This window comes from Ochotona princeps, chromosome X, assembly GCF_030435755.1.
Source record: "Ochotona princeps isolate mOchPri1 chromosome X, mOchPri1.hap1, whole genome shotgun sequence".
NCBI lineage: Eukaryota > Metazoa > Chordata > Mammalia > Lagomorpha > Ochotonidae > Ochotona > Ochotona princeps.
Window position 1 is genome coordinate 17,025,682 of NC_080865.1, and position 19,974 is coordinate 17,045,655.

A 19,974-nucleotide genomic window follows, 5' to 3' on the forward strand; every position below is an offset into this window, starting at 1 on the left:
TACTTGAGCAGTGGTGCTCATTCTATTGCATCTCTGCTATCACCGCACTGTCCCCCACTTGACCCAAAAGAAGATGAGGCTTGAGCAGCTGATCTAGGCTTCCATGTCTGTAGCAAGAAGCAGAGATTATTTAGCCAACCTACAAACCATGAGACAAAAGGATTGTCATTTAAGCCGCTGACATTTGGAGTGATTTGACAATCAGCATTATTTCGGCAGTAGCTAACCAATAAAAAGAAGATAATAAAGACTCTGGGAAGCCTTCTCCTTTCCCCCTTGCAACACAGTAGAAAAATAAAAAAATTATTAAAAACATTTGGTCCACCCACCTTCTTCATGTTTGCACCCTCCCCACCTTAATTGGTGGCCCATAAGGGCATACATCCTTCTCAACTATGTAAACAACATTGAAAGTTAAATGGAATTAGGAACGAAAAACCAACCTGAGAAGGAGAAAATGAGGGTAAGAGAACAAATAGAATCCATAGCTTTCTCCCACAACAGTGCAGAAGAGGAACATAGTGAAGCAGTAGGTAGAGTAGCTCCCTTTCATTAAATTATTCTCATTAATAAGCAAAAGCTAAAATGGTAAATAATTTGGCCATTGTTCCTTACTCCCATTTAGTTAATGACTTAAAACTTTTCATATAATATTTGTTTATGACAGAGTTCTCTGCTAAGTAGGTTATCAGTAGGGTGATTCTATATCCCGTTTCCCAGGTCAATCTTAATTTACAACTGATGTTCTGGTGTCATTGTCTAGCTCTCTTCACTATGATTAATAGGCTAATTTAGATGATAGATTCTGTAGTCACCCCAGGAATCTCTTTCAGACCACCTTGAAACATTGTCTGGCAAATCCACAAGTTCGTTAAATAACAGAATCACTTTCTTGCCTGAGGAAGCATCCCACCACACTTTCTTGGATCATGAGGATTCCTAGAGTGAGTCAACTGTGATCAGTATTCCTTCATCTGATGTTTCCAGTGATCCACCATCTCATTAGTTCTCTTTCTCTTCAAACTATTTTAAGAAATGTAAAATAATTTGCAATTAGAAAAATTCTGGGAACCTCCTCCCCAACCTTGAGAATGGTTGGTAAAGCATAGTATTATAACACAGCATAGTATTGCACAATTTGCTTACTGACAGGACAACGTCATACACTAACATACACCCAAGAAAGCCCAGCCTATGCACACAGAGAGGTACATATATTTTTAGCCACTCAACAAAACTCTAAATGTTTATAACAGTGGTGTCTTTCCCTCTTGTCACAATACTTTCAGGTGAGAAATGATGGGGAAATAAAATTTCAGGTCCCAGCCTGCTACCAGTGAAAAATGGCATCCAGACAGTTCCTAGAGTCTTCATTCCTGTAGGACTGATTCCTTCAGAGCCTACACTTCCCCATGCTGGAGCGGAGCATGAGCACACCCTCTATAGGAGTCCCAGGGTTGTCAGCCATCTTCTGCCAAAGGCGTTGCTCTTCTCCTCGAGAGTCCATCCAATCTACATTCTTCCCATGGCTCACACCTGCAGAAGGACAAGGGGAGCATTATACTTCATGGATGAAATATTTCAATCTTTTGAAAATCATCTATAACAGCCATGAAATAGCTATCAATGTCTATCAAGTGGTGTTACAGTAGAATCGATTCTTTCAAGCCTAGATGATGTAAGACAAATTAAGGTAGTCTTGGTGGCTCATTTTTCCCAACTTTGGTCATTCAGAAGAGAGCTGGTTTATCTGCTCTAAATGAGCATAATGGCAGTGTGGTCTGAACTGGGCTCTGAGGCTCTCCTTTTCTAATAAATCCACTTCTCTGTCCTGGGGAATTTTCGATGTAGTGGCACAGAAGTCCTTGGCTCCCCCTACTCTACAAACAAGTAAAGCAATAGTGGCGATCATTCTCAATAGAGATGCTGAGATTGGTAGACGCAGACTCTCCGTGTCTGGCCTAAGTTATGGGAGAAGGAGAGTTCGGAGACCGCATGGGCACTGCCACTGCTCATTTGCTCCGCTACTGTATTTCCTTGCCCAATCTCCCTGTTACAGTTGTATCTTCTGTCACTAGTAGTGTGTTTCCATGGCCCTTTCAAACAATATTAGGTGTCATTCCTTAGGGACAAAATACTTTCAATTCAATCAATATGAATGATGGCTACATGTCATGGGTAGAAGTGAGAAGTGGATGTAAAGTTGGACTTCGAAGACACTCTGCCTTACTGGAAGCCTGTCCTGCTTTGCTAATCCCATTCTAAGTAAAAGTTGAAGGCCCCAAAATGTATTTGAAATTCACTTAAACTGTAACTGTCATTGCATGAAAGGGCTGAATATAAATATTATGTCTCCTAAACTTCTAGCCTAAGGACACAAACTAATAGTGGAAATATTAGTATTTTAACAATGAACATTGTTACCTAAAGGAGTGTAGCATCTGCGATAATTTCAGGAGTCAGCTAAAGCTGAAACTACATAAATATCCACCACACATCACACCTGCAGGAACCCCAACCCTGTTCCTTGTCCAGTCACAGACCAAAGTATCTCACCACTGCCAGAATTCAAACGAACTCCTCCCAGAAAGATGTTGCTGGAAAAGGCCTCCTTGTCCCAGATGGTAAGTTCTAGGCAGACGTTGTTTATATCCTGTGGATACAGGCCACTGAACATGAAAGTATGATTCCACTGAGGGTTAACACTCTTTTTTACAACTGGAGTTTTGTGCTTGGTGGCTTTGTTATCATCTGGGAGCAGGTAGCTGTAAAAGAAAACACAATTAAGCTGTCATGGAGACAGTAGGCAGAAAATCACTCCTGAGCAGGCATTATAAATTCTCATAATTTCTGGTGTGTGTATAAATATGATATGTATATTTATCTCTTAAGTTTTTACATGCATGCATCTAGATTTATTTAATGATATGGCTTATTGTTTGTTTTTAGCAGAGCAACTGTAAAATGTCCTTTCTTGTCCTTTTAACCCTATTTTTGGTTCTTTCTCTCATCTTGACAATATCTCCTGGACATTACTGAGTGCCCTGCTGTGGATCTTCTTGGCCTGTCTTTTGGTAGACTAGCAGTCAAAATGACCAATTTCTGGCCTGCTTGCAGTTTCTAACCTCAACTATCTCTATCTCTTGGCCGCCATCTCCAATGAAGGATTTTCTCTAGTACTGTGTGAAATGGTACAGCTGATGCATACAGAACCCTGGAATCACTAGGCACTTAATGCCCCTTGGGGTAAACCTCAAGCCAAAGGTTTTGGAAACTAGTGAATGTTCCCCTCAGCATCGGTACCGCCCCTGCCACTTAAAGTGACAATGGAGTTCCTCATTGTTTCCCAATGGAATTGCGCTCTTGAGGCCCACAGTGGTAGCCTGCCCATTAATCTACCCTTTCAGCTTCCCAATATATCCTTTCTCATTTTCTCTATTTTTATACTGCTTCCTGGAATCTCCTCTCAAAACAGCTATATCCCAGGCATTCCTCTCTACTGTGATCAAAATATTACGTTCGGGAGTGGGGGATGAAGGTGGAGGGGGAACACATTTGGCCCATAGGCCACATAATGCCTACAAGACCATTCAGAGTGGCCTTGCCAAGGAAATCACAGGCAGGACTCAAAATTTAATAATTCTACAGTAGGCTAATTTTTAAGTTGATAATTTCACATGGCCTACGAATAATGTTGTTAAATATCCAAATGGTCCTTTCCAGTAAAAATGTTCCCCACTCTAACTAGATGCTTCTCTTCAGAAAGCATGCATTAAGGATGGAGACAAATATATGTATGGAATTAGTACATCAAACAAAAATGAAAAATATAATAAGCAAACTACTTTACAATAAGAAAGCTACTAATATTAGGTCACCAGAGACTTAATTTTATGTATCAAGTAAAGACTTCATGTTATTTTATCAAATCCATTTTCTTCTCATTCCTCTCTTTAAAAAAATCTCCATTTTAAAAATGTGGGCACAGGCTACCCAGAGTAAAGATCATATTACCCAGTATCCCTTGCAGGTAAGATAGTCAAATGACTGTGCTCTGGTTAATGAGATATAAGAAGTATATCTATGTGAATCTCCTAGCAGCTGGAATTGGAATGGGACAGCCAAAACTCAAGCTATTCTTGCCCAAGAAGCTGATCCTGTAACGAGACACACTAATCCTGGATCTCTTGAGAATCAAATGCTTCCAGTCATTTGCCTTTTTAAGCCACTGTTACTTTGGATCACAGACCAACCTAATGGTAACTGATATATTCTTTCAATGTTAAACTTTAAAGAAGGGTTTATTCTTGCTGCGTTGACATGTCTTTTCAAAAAGCTCAGGTCCTTTTAAAATAAGCTTAATGTTTAAGTATAGCTAAGGAGATAATTTTCCAGGAAGACTTTTTTCCCACTAAGAACAAAGGGATTGTCCTTTACTATTTTTTTTGTTTCATAATTTTTTAACAAAATAGAATTCTGTTAGACAAGATATTAAATCCCTGTAGGGTGCCATGAAGCCACTAGCCACGAGCTATCCCTTCATCCCACCAGACAGTGAACTGGGTGGTAGAGATGGTGAGACAAATTAGAAAGTAGGATACAGAGAAATTGTTTCTTCTATCCTTAACTCTACTACAAGAAAGAATAATACATAGTTGAACTGGGATTCAGATATACATACCACCAGCATAGAAGTTCCACATATCACTGTCTGTCTCTATTTGACTTTACCAAATTTAGAATATGTGAGGGAAAATGCCTGACCCATTTCTTTACAGGGAAAATGAATGTTCCTAAGAACATTTGAGAAGAGGAATAAAAGCATCCTGTGACTCATGGCCCAGCATCATGGGAAATTGTTTTATCCCTCTTGGGTTGTCACTTGCACTGGTGAACATGAGAAACAGGACTGGGGGAAGTCATGGTTTGTCAGAGTGGCACCTGCCAGCACCAGTGTGGGCTGGATACTGGGGCTGGTTGGGTTGAACTATGCTTCAATGCCCACTAACATGTATAAAAGCTGAATGGGAGGGACTGGGTGCGATAGCCTAGTGGCTATAGTCCTAGCCTTAAACATGCCAGGATCCCACATGGGCACTGGTTCTAATCCTGGTGGCCCCACTTCCCATCCAGCTCCCTGTCTGTGGCCTGGGAAAGCAGTCAAGGACGGCCCAAAGCTTTTGGACTCTGCACCCATATAGGAGACCTGGAATAGGCTCTGGACTCCTGGCTTCGGTTTGGCACAGCTCCAGCCATTTTGGCCACTTGGGGAGAGAATCATTGGATGGAAGATCTTCCTCTCTGTCTATCTGCCTTTCCAATAAATACAAATAAATCCTTAAAAAAAAGAGCTGAATTGGATGTGGGACAAACAGGACCAGTCTGCAGTACATACTGGCAAGCAAAGAACCAGGGCAGGGGGCAGGCTTGGTGGGGGTTATTGGGGGTTGTTCTGACCAGGCTCCACCTCCCACTGGTTTGTGTGAGGGTTGAGTGTGTGGTGGGCAGGATTCAGATGGGCTCCAACACTCATTGATTAGCACAGAAGACAGGACTGGAGATAGAACTGACCCAGCAATTGCAACTGCCAGTGTATGTGAGGCTGGTTTGAGCGACAGACTGTGCCGGACCCTGTATTGGCAAGCACACACAAGAATCAGGTCTGGGATCACCTCAGATGAAATTTCTTTAGGGATCCCCTCAACTGAACTGCTAGACTCAGAACTCCAACCATGGGGAGAATTGCAGGTTCCATGGTCTGACCATTGAGTGCATGTGTCAAAGCTGGGCCTCTCGTGGCCTTTGATGGAGCAGTGGACAGTACATCCAGATGCACATGGAGGATATGGAACTGTATTTGAGATCCTACAGAGGACATCTAGTACCAAAATAGAGGATGGAGGACAGAACAAATTGATCAACTATCCCAGCCAAGTGTTGGCAGTGAAAATCTGGGCAAGTGGAGACTCTTAAAGGTGGACTATGTCAGCCAGTGGATCCTGGAGGGATTTCATCAACAGCAATTCAGAACTGTTGAACTATCAACACCATTTGAGTGGGATCCTCGAAGTATGCCTCACAACGGGGACCCCGGGATGGCACTGGGTGGCTGTCCCTCATCCCAGGGTACAAAGGTATGTGGGAGGCTGGGTGTGGCTTATCCCCTTATCTTCTCCCTTCCCCTAGATTCAGGAAGGAAATAGAGAATGTGGAAACAATGATCTCACCCATTTTGCTCTAGGCCTTGACCCTTCCCACCTAATAAACTATCTAAAAAATCATCAAAATAAAATTAAAAAAAGACGACAAGACATGAACTTTGATTGTGTTACTGTCTACATGTAGGTATGCTATGGTGCTGTCAGTGATAAGACATACCTGTGATTTCAGAGCTATCAAAATGTGAAAAGATGTGTCTTAGGAAGTGGGCTATAAAAATCATATTTCTCATTGCAATGAGGGAATCTCAACTGAACTTGAACTGTGGTTATGCAACAAGGTGGAGGAATCCACCATGGTGGGAGGGTTTGGGGAGGGGTGGGGAGAATCCCAGTACCTATGAAACTGTGTCACATAATACAATGTAATTAATGAATAAAAAAAGAAAAAAAATAAAACAAAGTATCAGAAAAAAAATCATATTTCTCCCTCTTTGATGAAATGAGTATCATAGAAAAACCTTCCCATCCACAGGGTGAGAGTAATAGAAACTCCTGAAATCTGTTGGAAACACAGTGGAAACTAGAATAAGCAGTTCCTGCTACAGTCATATTGCTTTAGCTGTAAGAGTGAGCATTTAAGGGTAGCTCTGTTCCAGTACATTTCCAGAAAGCAGAACACAAAAGCCTCACAGCTTCCTCTGTCTCATGGATCATAGATTCTTTCATTTCCCATTGAGTGGCATCCAAAATGAACTAAACATAATTACCCCTTCACAAAGCTGTCAGAATTGCCTCCTGATTTCACTGCTGTCAAGTTCTTTGCCTCTTTGATGCACACTTCCAGTATTCCTCCAGAGTGTACAGGTGACTCCTTCTTTCCTTTCTTAAAGGTCCTCTTCCCTGTACCCAGTGCCAAAATATGGGGAGGGAAGGCAGGTGGGACAAGAGAGGAGGGGAGGGAGAAGAAAGGAAGGAGGAGGAGAGAGGGAGAGACTATGAATTAATTTCATATCAAAATTTACAAAAGATACCAGCAGAGCTTTAGATTTGCTGACTGATTCAAGCATTCACATTATTTTATATCAAACCAAATGTTCTGACTTCCTTGTATTCCTTCTGGATACATTTATCATTTGTGTTTGTTCAAAAAGGGGAGGCACTGTGGCACAGCAGGTAAAATTCACTGCCTGTGTGCCAGCATCCCATATGGGCTCTGCATTAATTCCCATTTGATCTTCTTACTCTTCTTCTTTTTGTTAATTGGAAAGTCAGGTATACAGAAAGGAGGAGAAAGAGAGAGGAAGATCTTCTGTCTGCTGATTCACCCCCCAAGTGGCCTCAACGGCCAGAGCTGAGCCCATCCAAAGCCAGGAGCTGGGAGCGTCCTCTGGATCTCCCATGTGGGTGCAAGTTTCTGAGCCATCCTCTAATGCTTTCCCAGGTTATAAACAGGCAGTGGGATGGGAAGCGGGATAGCCAGGACATGAACTGGTGCCCATATGGAATCACAGTGTGTGCAAGGTGAGGGTTTAGCCACTAGGCTACCGTGCCAGGTCCCTATCTGCTCTACTTCTGACCCAGCTCCATGCTAATTTATCTGTGAAAGCAGCAGTAGATTGACAAAACTGCTTGGGGCCCTACACCCATGTGAGAGACCTGGAAGAAGCCCTAGCTTCAGACCGGCCCAACTCTAGCCATTGTGGCCATTTGGGGAGCAATCCAGTGGATGGAAAATCTGGCTTTCTCTCTCTCTTCTTATTGTAACTCAAACTTTTAAATAAATAAATAAATACTTTTAAAAATAAAAACACATTTAAAACTGTAACTAAATCCCAATAACAGGGTCTAAACAAATTTCATTATAAGGCTTGTTTCTGAGTATGAACTTGGGTCTTTCCTTATACAAATTCCATATCCTTCCCTATATAATATTCTCAATTCTCAAAAGAAGTGATGGGGTAGATGTTTGGACTAGAGGTTAAGATGTCTTTGGGATGCCTGCATCCTATATTGGACTGCCCGTGTTGAATTATACTTGTATTTCCAATCCAGGTTTCTGCTAATGCATATCCTGTGAGACAGCAGGCGATGAATAAAGTATGTGGGTACTTATCGCAATTGTGGGAGATTCAGATTGAGTTTGTGGCTCCAGGTTTCAATCTGACACAGCTACACCTGCTAAGGGCATTTGGGGAATGATCCGGTGAATGAAGTCTATTTCAAGTTATTTTTTTAACTTAAGAAAGATATTTATATCTGATTATGTATGTTTCATTTGTTTAATGTGAGTGTAAGGTAGTTTAACCAATAACTCCACATCCCCACACTTCTAGAAACAGAGCGTCAGCTATCATCAAATTCACTGATTTTCACTTTACCTTGAAATTGTTGTAGTGGGGGCATCAGGTTCTCCTCTGGGGGAATATAACGTAAAACAACTGTCAGCTCTCCTTTGTATTGAAGGCCAATATCAGGAGCAAACTCCGCCTGGTCAGGAGGAGACAAGAACAAAGAGTGGTTTATTATTTTGCAGCCCATATTTGAATGCACAATGCTTACTTGGTGGCTTAAATGTGACAACCCATTCCCATTTCAAGTACTTTTTAATAGTTCAAGAAATATCTTCAAACTTGAAAAAGAGGTGATAGATAATTCTATGAATTTATTTGTCTGTAATTTTAAACACAAGTAAACAGAATTTGAAAAGAAGCATATGAGGGTATTTCAAAAAGTTCATGGAAACCATAGTATGAAAAAATCTATACATGGATTTCAAATAGTTTCTGTATCCAAATCAGCTTGTCTATTAACTTCACTTCTATGAACTTTTTGAATCACCTTTGAATAATTCATTTTTTTTTTTAGTCAGTGGATATTGAATGTCTGTGATGCACTGAAGATTAGATCTATCTTTGGATACACGCAAAGTTTGGGGTATGAGACAGGAAAAATATTTCACTGAATAAACATCAGAATTCAATTCTCCCTATCTTTCCTTTCCCGAGTCCTTCATAAATGACCACAACGGAAGCAGTTGGGAATTCTTGCTTCACATTGGGCTGCCAGCTACCAATCGTTGAAAGACATATTAAAAATTCACATCATCAAAATTCAAAGTGAAGAAAGTGAGTGGTCCATTCAAACTTTGCTGGTGTACATAGAAAATAGAATAACTACTTTGGAAAATACGTTGGAAGTTTCTTGGAAACTGAACATGCAACTACCATACAACCCAGAAGGTGAACCCATGGACATTTATCCTAGAGAAATAAAAAAAAGCTGTCTACACAAAACATGCACACTAATACACTTATGAGCTTATTTGTGATAGTAAGACCTGGAAGGAACCGATATATGCAACAACATGGATGTATCGCCAGAAAATTATTCTGAGGAGAAAGCTAGTATCAAAGGACAAATACTACATTATTCAATTTCTGTACCATTCTTGAAATGACAAAATTACATAGATAAAGAATATTTACTGGGTGCTAGGAGTGGTGTCAATGTGAAATGGGTGTGATTACAAAAGGTCAACCTGAAGGACTCATGTGACAATGGAATTGGTCTATATCTTTTTTTTTTTTAATTAAAACCTGCTTTTACTTTAATTGAAATGCATAGGGAAAGAGAGGTATCTCCCTGATAGTTCTCCCCTCAAATGCCTACAACAGCTGAGGATGGGACAGGCGAAAGCCAGGAGCCCAGGATTCAGTTCTTCCTGGCCTCCCAGGTGGATGGCAGGGACCCAAATACTTAAGCCATCATCTGCTGCCTCCCAGAGTGTACATCACCAGGAAACTGGATAGGAATCAGAGACAGGACTTGAAACCAGGTACTCTAATTCAGAACGTAGGTGTTCCAAGTGACAGCTTAACTGTTTTGCTACAATACCCATTTCAAAGCCTTTAGTCTGTACGTCATTCACTTGCACTAAGTCAACACAACTTCGATGATGATGATGATGATGGTGATTTATGGAGTAGGAAATGAGTGTACCTTTTCATGCTTTTCCTTGAAAGATCTGATTTCTGAGCATTTTATCAAGGAAAGAAAGATCTGTTTTGAGCACAAGCAGACTGAAAGAGGTTAGACAGCCAGCCTTCTCACAACAAAGCCAAAGCCTGTTTGAGGCACAGCAAGAAAAAAAATTACTTAGGCTCATGCAAAGAAAAGGAATCCTTGTCTGACTTTCATTTCCATTGGTGGTAATAAAGTATATCAGTAATGGTGGGAACATTGCTTGAAGATTTTTGCCAACCTTCTTGGGGAAAAATGAGATTATTTGGTGAAATATGTATTATAATTAATGTGATTATTTTAGATCAAATACATTTTAAAAACTATTGTTTTGACAATTTTGGTAATGCTATTTTATATAAATGTCACAGTTGGAAAATGATAGTGGGTATTTTCGCTGATTAAATATGTTCACAACATTTTGAGTACTGTTGCTTAGGCAAATACAGTCAACCCACAAAATCATAAGTTGTTATTTCAAGCCTGTATGGTTTATGGTAGTCTGCTATGCAGCATAACAAAAGGAGGCTCTATTTGCTTATGGGTAACATATTAGTATTGGAAAATATGCCAATATGAAAAAGTGGTATGTATATTTTTCACATATAAACAAATACTGCATTAATAAGTTTTAAAACATGTGTAAATGACATTTATTAATGAGCCACTGATTTTTATATTAAATCATACTAGTAAGTCTTATCAGAGTAAACACAATAAAGATGAAGTCTTACAGCATTATAACACATATAAAAGAGATTTAAAGACTGAAATCATCTTATAGCCTGAACTTATCAAATTTTGGGGGGTATTTTGGGTACTCCTGCAAGAAAATTCCAAGGCAACATAATCCATACTGTCCCGGCATGCCACAATTCCCATTATGCAAGCAACTTCTTTTGAGAGAAAGATAGTGGCATTCACTTTAATACTATCAACACATAAAGAATATTTTCATTTTTATAAGGTGCTTCGCTAAGTATCACCTGGACATATAAGAAACAGACCCTACTTTAAATGAGTTTTTAGTATATCTAGGAGACATGTTTGTAGTAGAGGGTAATCTACGCATATTTTAAAAAAATGATGTATTTACTTTCATCAGAAAGGCAGATTTACAGAGAGGAGAGACAAAGATTTGCCATCCATTGATTCACTCCCCAAATGGCAGCAATGGCCAGAGCTAAGGTGATCTGAAGCTAGGATGCAGGAGACTCTTCTAATATCCTGCAGGTCCCAGGAACTTGACTTTAGCTGGATCTGAAGTGGAGTAGTTGGGACACAAACCAGTGTCCAGAGGGGATGCTGGTGCTTGCAGGTGGAGGATTAGCCAATTGAGCCATTGTGTCAGTCCCAGTCTACCCATATTAAACCGATTCATCATATTAACTAATATTCTCCAACCCCAATGAAAAGCGGAATCATCTCTACAAAAACTGCCCATATTTGCCCCTTCAGGTGAATTTTGAACTAAGAAATCAGCTACATTAGTTCCCTAAGTTCCTAATGCTGGCACATTTTAATTGTAATTATATAATTTACTGCCGCATAAATTGATGAGAGAAAAAAATACAGTTGTTACTATAAAATTAAGTTGAATACTTTAGAAGAAACAAATATTGGATAACAAAGTTGCTATAAGATTATATGTAGGTCTAATGCTATAAGATATTAGGAAAATCATAAATACTTCAAAATTTTTAAATTTTGTTCTGGGATGGAAAACCCACAGGTCACATAAACCTCACAAAGCCATTTGGTCTGCTCCTGATAAGGCAATAAAAAGTGAGAGTTGAAATTCAATAATTTATAGCAGGGAGCATTTTTAAGTTAAAAACTTTACATGGCCCACAACTGATGTTATAAATATCCAAACAGCCCTTGGCAGAAAAGAGCCTGCCTATCCTGGTTTATATAAACCAAACACTTTCAAAATGTCTTACATTCTTGTTTAATCTTAGAAAAACTAAACCAGAGGCTTTTGATGATATACTAGGGTAGCATTTATGCCAGGATGATGTGGCAGAATTGCAATTACTGAACCCAAATTCAGACAAAACTAGTTGTCATTATGTCAAAAGACTTGCAAATGAATATCATGCTTTAAGTTTTAAAACAAATGCTTATTAAATACATTAAGTATAATAACCAGAACATATATTGTATTGCTATAAAAGAGACATACATATAAATCAGTGCAACAGAAACAAAATTCTAAAAATAAATTTATATTTTTGACCAACTGATTTCCAACAGAGGTGCCAAGAACACAAACGGAGAAAGGATAGTCTTTTCTATAGTGTTTGGACAACTGGTTATCCACATGAAGAATGAAATTAGACCTTTATCTCATACAATGTACACAAAATCAACTCAAACTGGATTATAGAAACATATAAGATCTGATGGAGAAAAGCTACTTGAGCAAAACTCTATGACACTGGCTTAGAAAATTCTTTGGTTCTTACCCTAAATTTCAGGCAACAAATATGAAAAGAGGCAAATGGGATTATATTCAATCCCATTTCTATACGGCAAAGGAAACATTCAATTGGTAAAAGATAACCTATGAATGGCAGTAAATTCTTGTAAAGTATACATTTGAGATAGTTAATATCCAAAATACATTCAGAACTAAAACATCTCAATAGTGAGAAAATAAATATTAACCCAACTAAAAAATCAGGAAAGGATGGACCTTATTAGAAATTTCTCAAAAGACATACCAATGGCACGCATGAAATGGTAGATGAAAATTCCCCAAAATCACCAATCATCAGAGAAACACAAATCAATACCACAAGAGGTATCACAAGAAACTTACTAGAGTGCTTGTTGTTAAAATGATAAAAGAGAGCAAATGAATAACATGTGAAAAGAAGAGAACTATTATATGTCGCAGCTAGCTGAGCCGGCATAGTAGGCACGGCGAATGTCCGAGCGAAAAGCACCGACACAAGGAGACCGTGATGGTGTTACAAGTGCTGGGAGCCGTCTCTCCCAGCCGTCTCTCCACAAGCCTCTTTATTACCATATTATCTCCCCTTTCCCCCAAGCCCATCAACAGGACAATAGGACGCCAATGAGTCTGCAAAGGCTAGGTGCTACTGCTGTAGTAGGCCCGATTCCTGAGTGCTCAGCTTAAGGAATGTAAATCAACTCCTCAGCCCACAACAATTATACACTGTTGGGAATCTAAATTAGTGTAGTCATTATGAAAACAGTATAGAAATCCCTAAAAAATAATTAAGAATGAATTACATGATTCAGTAAGTCACTACTGCTTATACATCCAGAGGAAATCAAATCAGTTGTACTGAAGAGACATATGCACACCCATGTTCATTGCAGCACTAGTCACAAGAATCAAGATATGGAATCAATCTGTGTCCATAAATGGATGAATAAAGAAAACATGGTACATATATAGACTGGGATACTATTCAGTCTTTTAAAATATAGAAATATCTCCATTTGCAACAATATGGATAAATCTGGAGAACTTAATGTTCAATGAAATAAGCCAGGCACAAAAGGACAGGTTCATAATGATCTCATACATGCAATATAAAAAAAAGCTGAGATTAATGGGGTGGGCTAGTGGTTCAGACACCAGTCAGAATGCCTGCATCCAGGCGGACAGGAGGAGGCTTTTTTTTTTTTTAATTTTTAAATATTCATTTATTCATTAATTACATTGCATTACATGACACAATTTCATAGGTACTGGGATTCCCCCCCTTCACCCCAAACCCTTCCCCCATCATGAATTCCTTCACCTTGATGCATAACCACAGCTCAAGTTCCGTTGAGATTCCCTAATTAAAAGTTTACACCATACAGAGTCCAGCATCCCACTTGTCCAGTTCAAGTTCAACGGCCTCTTAGGGAGGCCCTCTCAGGTTTGTAGGCAGAGCCAGCAGAGCGTCACCTCGATCAATTAGAAGCTCCAACATATCATCAGCAACAGTCCAGGTATGATGAGGCTGGTGCAGAGTCCACTTATTGACATAGTCCGTCTTAGGGTTTCCCCTTGTCCAGTTTTCTGCTGCAAGCATAAAGCTGAGGTGGTTGATTCATCTACTCCATTTTCCATCTTTTTTTGATTAATGCTTTGATTCCTCCATTTTGTTCAGGGGAATCCCCCTAAAAAAAACTTTGAGGCATTCCCAGTCCAGGCTCCTACATGTACTACTAGTAAGCACAGTGCCCACCACCGTCCATCACTCCGATCAGCTGATGGTTTTAATCCCTGGGTTGGTTCTCTTCTGAGCCCCGACCTCTATTGGAACCAATGAGTATCGCATCTCTCCCCGGCTCTGCCCATCACACTCTCGTCCCTCACCTAAACCAGTGGGAGGAGTGCTGGTCGGGTGTTGCATTCCCTACTAGCACAGGCCATTTCACCTTGGCATTTTGTGTTTTGTACTTTTTTTTTTTTTTATCGCAACCAAACCCGGCCAGACCCCCACACAGTTTCAGCACTTGGGCTTGCCAGTGGATGACATGAACCGACTCAGCCTGGTCTGCCCCAACCCGAGCCAAGTGTATTCCAGTGGGTCACATTCCAAAGCTTCTTCTGGGTTATTTACCTCCATGCTTCTTGTGTTTATTTGTAGAGTCAGTGTCCTGTCAGAGGAACTGTTCAGGTTCCTCCCTCCGACTCCTTCATGGTGTCGGGCTTCACGCATTCCAGCAGGTCCTTCGGCCAGCTCCGCTCTTCAATCCATTCTGGTTCCTGCTGTTGAGAGTTTCAGCCCGGCCCCGGCTCGTCCATACTCACGTATATCTCATATATGGCTCAGATGGGGTTGAGGCCTAACCGAGCGGAGGAGGCTTTTGTTCCAATCCTGAAGACTCCTAGATCCTTACCAAGGAGCACCGAGGACTACATCCCTACTGCCAAGGAGACCACGGGGAAATGGAGTGCCTTCGGAGACCAAGAACTCTGAGGTCAACCACACCCATTTGGATCTGCCACATGGGATGGAAGAAGCCCAAATCCTGCCTTGCAGGTTCCAAGGTCATCGGAACAACAACCAGGATCCCTGAGCGGTCCGCAGAAACAGAAGAACAGTAAACTTCCTTCGGGAATAGGGAGAGGAGCTTTCCCTGGTCCTTGCCTGCTTCCAACTTTGGGTCCCCACCCCCTCTCGTAATAACCATCAGGAGCGCTCCAGAAACCCCTCAAAACAAACAAACAAACAAACAAACAAACAAAACTAGAATGGATAGACAGAGAACAACAAGGAAAGCCTAGAAACAGACAGGAAACAGTCAGCGGGGATGCACTTATACCTCACTGGGTGGGACACAAAGATTAGTTACTCCTCACTGGGGTATGGAAGATTTCTCTGCACACCCCTCCTAAACATGCTCACCTAAACTGTTAACATATATCCTGTTAGAATTATAGAGTTAGACCACCCGAAAAACAGCCAGGTTCAGCGAAATCATGCTTCAATGCTATAAACTGCTAAAGACTAAAATTAAAATAGGCATGAGACAGCTGAATAGCAATCTAAGCCATTTTAAGGTGTATAGAACACGGTTGAATGTAAACCAAAATTGAAATGTCTATGAAGAAGTCACAGGTTGTGGTTGAGAACCTGCATTTTCCTATTAACATATTGGTTAATCAATACCATGTCAATTAATGCCATAATGTTGTAAATGGTTGGAAATATTATGTTGGGACTTTTAATTGATTGGGATGATACTGTACCGGCTCTACCTTCAGACCAGAGATGGTCTCACCAAGAAACCATTGAGCTTACCAGGACAATAAGATGCTGGACTTTATGCTTGGTAAATACCTCCAATGAAAGAATGTCAACTGAATCTGAACTATGGAAATGCAACAAGGTGGAGCAATCCACCGTGGGGGGAGGGTTTTGGGAGGGGCGGGGGGAATCCCAGTGCATAAAAAAAAATGAATCACATAATGCAATGTAATTAGTTAAAAAAAAAATGAAATGCAATAAAAATATAAGTTAAAAAAAAAAAGAATGCCTGCATCCCATATCAGGGTGTCTGGATTTCAGTCCCACATACTTCTAATTCTAGCTTCTTGCTAATATGCACCCTGGAAGTCAGCAGGTGCTGACTCAAGTACCTGGGTTCCAGCTACCTTCATGGTATATGTAGACTGAGTCATGGTTCCTGGCTTCAGCCTGGCCCAATCTGGAATGTTGCAGATACTTGCATAGTGAACCAGTGGATGGAAGATGTCTCTCTGTCTCATGTTGTCTCTCAATAAAGAACTAAGAAGACTAAATTCATAAACGTTGAGAGCTAGAATAATAGTTACAGTGATCTTAGAGGGTGGTGTATTGGAGAGGCTTTTGGTGAAATGACAAAGCTTCAACTGTACGGGAGGAGTAAATTCAAGAGACTTATTGTACAATATGGTGGACAGAGTTACTAACAAGTCATTGTATTCTTAAAAATTGCTAAAACAGTAGCTATTAAGTGTTCTTGCCTCACATTTCAAAACATGTTGTATATCACATATATGGTTTTTAATCTTTCAGTTACACATGTTAAATAATTATTTTTAAAAGTCCATTTATTCCTTTTATTTGAAAAATAGCAAGAGCAAGAGTGCTAGAGAGAAGAGAATGGAAAGGGAAAGGAGAGGAGAGGAGAGGAGAGGAAAAGAGAGGAGAGGAGAGGAGAGGAAAGAGCTAATTGCCTTTAACAGCTAAGGCTGCACCAGACCAAAGACAGGGGCCTAGAACTTAATTCAGTCTCTCACATTGAGAGGCAGGGACACAAATACTAGGCCCATTACCTGCTGCCTCTGAAGGTATGTGTTATTGGAATCTGGAATCTGAACCAACAGGATTTAAACCCAGGCACTTTGATATGGAATGTGGGTGTCCCAATCATCAACTTATCTGCTGTTCCAAATGCCTGCTCATAATCATTTCAAAATGCATTGGTGGGTAGATGCTTGTATGTGAATGATCTCTATGATTTTGTCTATTATTTGTCCTCCTAGTGGCTCCATCTTCTGAGAGAAAAAAAAAGGATTTCTATTAATTTCTATTATAGAAAGTTCCATGTCAAATGCATGTATGTACAGGGAGGTAGTAGCAATGAGGCTGGAAAAAAGATGCGTACACTGGGCTCCTCAGAGTCCCTAGGGCCTGAATTTGTTCTTTATGACTTTATTGGAAGGGTGGCTTGGAGATGGTGCCAGAAAGTGAAGAAGGCATATCAAGGGTGTGGAATTAGGCGAAGTCTGGTGGACTGAAGTTTCTCAGTCATGCAGGAAAGGTTAGGAAATGAAACAGATCACACCTCAGAGTTGTCCCCAGCAAAGGCAAGGGAGTGAGTTTTTTTTCCTCCTTCACACATTAGTCATTGATCAAGGGATCTCCCCTCTGCTTTCAGATTTAAACACTGAAGTTTTCTTGGCTTTCCATACGCACAGACTTAAGTTCACTCCTGGAATTTGAGGGCTCCCTTCCTACAAAGACTGGCAGGAGCTGGTTGGCCAAAGGGAAAGCCAGAGAGAGCTACATTTGCATGAAAATAGGCATGTCACTCCAGGCTATTCAAGAGAAGAAGAGTCATAACAAGAGGTCACTGAGTGGCAGGGTGAGGATTAGTAGGGAAAGCAGCAGGGAGCCACTGAAACTAAGCAGGAGTGGGGAAAAAATCAGAGAATACCTATCAACTTCTTTCTGTAAAGAGACCCACTTGTTTTTTAACCTGGAGTAAGATATGTGTAAGGTGAGGTAATAAATTGCAGACAAAAGTGTGTCCAAACTGCCAAACAGCATTTTAGCTAGGTAGTGATTTCACTGGAACTTACATTTATTCTTGCCTGAAGGCAGAATAAGAGAATGTTTCTTTGGAAAATCACTGAGGCTGGGTGTTGGTTTTTGAAAGTCCTTGTTTTTATAACAGCACCTCCTGGGAAGGCTTGAAAAGGCAATTCATACTGACAAACTCTTCATGCCTTTCTTCATGCCTAACTACCTAACATGTCTTTCAGAAGGGTAATGAGTTATAGCTAATAAATCATTCCGCGTCTATTGTACAAAGGAAATGATACACTAAAACTACGTTGCAGTACATCTGACATCTTGAGTTCTGTCTGTACCAGCCCCTTTTTGGGATGAGTGCAACAGCACATAACACAAAGGCAGACACTGAGGGACTTTAACTAGCACAGAGTCAATCAGCACTAAGGTGATATCTTTCTGTCATTCCCACTGCAAAAGGATGCTAGCATTTCTGAAGTGATTAATCAGGATTATTAATTCTGATCCTGTTCTGTATGACTAGCGACACGGGTCCCTTTGCTCACGTTTCATTCCCTCTGCTAGATAATCTGCCAGAAACATCACATCTCCATGGTTGCTCACACTACATCTACAGCTGATGGGATGACTACTGCGGCAAAATGACCAAGACAGAGGGTTGAGAATGAGGCAACACTTCTCACAGCTTGCTGATAAACAGCTCCATGGAGTCCATCTTAATCCAGCAATGAGGCATGAGGCAGCATCCACCGTGTGCTGTGGCATCATCCTGCCTGGTTTGGAAAGGATGGCTTTTAATAAGTCTGAATGCTCCTCCACATTTTCTCTGTACCAGAGAAAGATGATGTGGTTTGGAGGCACAAACTTCTCTTGCCTTCCTCTCAGGAACAAGCTCAGAGTTGAGAATTTGTATGCAGACGATTTATTAAGGACATGCTCCTAAGAGAGACCAGGGAAGTGGTGAGGGAATGGATGGGTTCAGTCTGAGGCAATGCTCCCTGGAAAGCATCTCCAACCTGATGAGGCAGGAGTACTATGGACTGTACGTAACAGCTCAGGGAAACTGACATCATGGGGCTTAAGTATTGATTATAGTCACTGTCTACATGCATGCCTGTTGAACGGTGGTCTTTCTAGTCTTAATTTGTTGATTTCTTCATTTATTGGAACATTAGTCCTGATTTATGAAGTAAATTGAAAATATTTTATCTCAAAAATTAATTTAAAAAGGAAGGAGGTGGAAGTATCACTACATTCTTGCTTCCAATTTCTTCTCTTTATGTTAATAAAAAACATTTTGAAAAGTAGCACTTCAGGGATTTTCTCACATTCAGTCCAGAAAGTGGGGTTTCATAGTCTCCCACCTACCAGTTACTGATGAAGCATAATCTTGTGACAGGAGGTACAAAACTCCCAGGAACCTCTGACTCTCTATGTGGGCAAAAAGTCACAATGACCTGAGGACAGGCTTGTAGAGAGTCACAGGCGGAGGCCACTGGGGCAAACCTCCGTGGTTAGAAATCTGAGGACACCTGGTGATTGAGCACAGTCAGAGATCCAGAGAGGTTTCCTCCTGTGATGGAAAGGAACCAGTCCAACATAATGTGGAGGCGATTACTGTGGTCCCTAAGCACACAGGATGTCTGGGGGAGGCCTGGTGAGAGCGTTGTTACATCATACACTACAGCATACACATCACCACAAAGCCTTTCAGCTATTTCCAGGCAAGTGATTGGAAAGATGCTTCTCCCACCCAACACCCCCAAATGGGTTTCCAAAGTATCCCTAGTTGTTTACCATTATCTCCATGACAGACAAATGAGTGTTAGTACTAAGACTTGCTTTATATCTGTGGCATGTGTCACATGATGTCTTGGTCAATTTCTTATGAAGATGCTCATTCATAATCATGAAAGGAAATAACTGGCGAGACACTACTGAGTCATACTAAGCACTAGCTTTTATGATGAGGATTTTCATTCAAGTCCAAGAGATTTAATGCTGTAATACTAGCACAT

At 40.6% G+C, this 19,974-nt stretch overlaps 1 protein-coding gene across 1 annotated transcript in view; it reads right to left on the reverse strand.

Annotated features, from left to right (window-relative positions):
- Positions 1–593: 593 nt before the first annotated feature.
- Positions 594–19,974, reverse strand: part of SYTL5 (synaptotagmin like 5) — an 89,976-nt gene continuing 70,595 nt past the window's right edge. Inside the window, exons 14-17 of the mRNA XM_058659076.1 lie at positions 8,540–8,648; positions 6,929–7,061; positions 2,557–2,765; positions 594–1,536 (exon numbers count right to left, since the gene is read on the reverse strand). Of these exons, the coding sequence (XP_058515059.1) occupies positions 1,394–1,536; positions 2,557–2,765; positions 6,929–7,061; positions 8,540–8,648 (594 nt within the window). The 3' untranslated portion in view covers positions 594–1,393. The remainder of the gene's footprint in view (positions 1,537–2,556; positions 2,766–6,928; positions 7,062–8,539; positions 8,649–19,974) is intronic.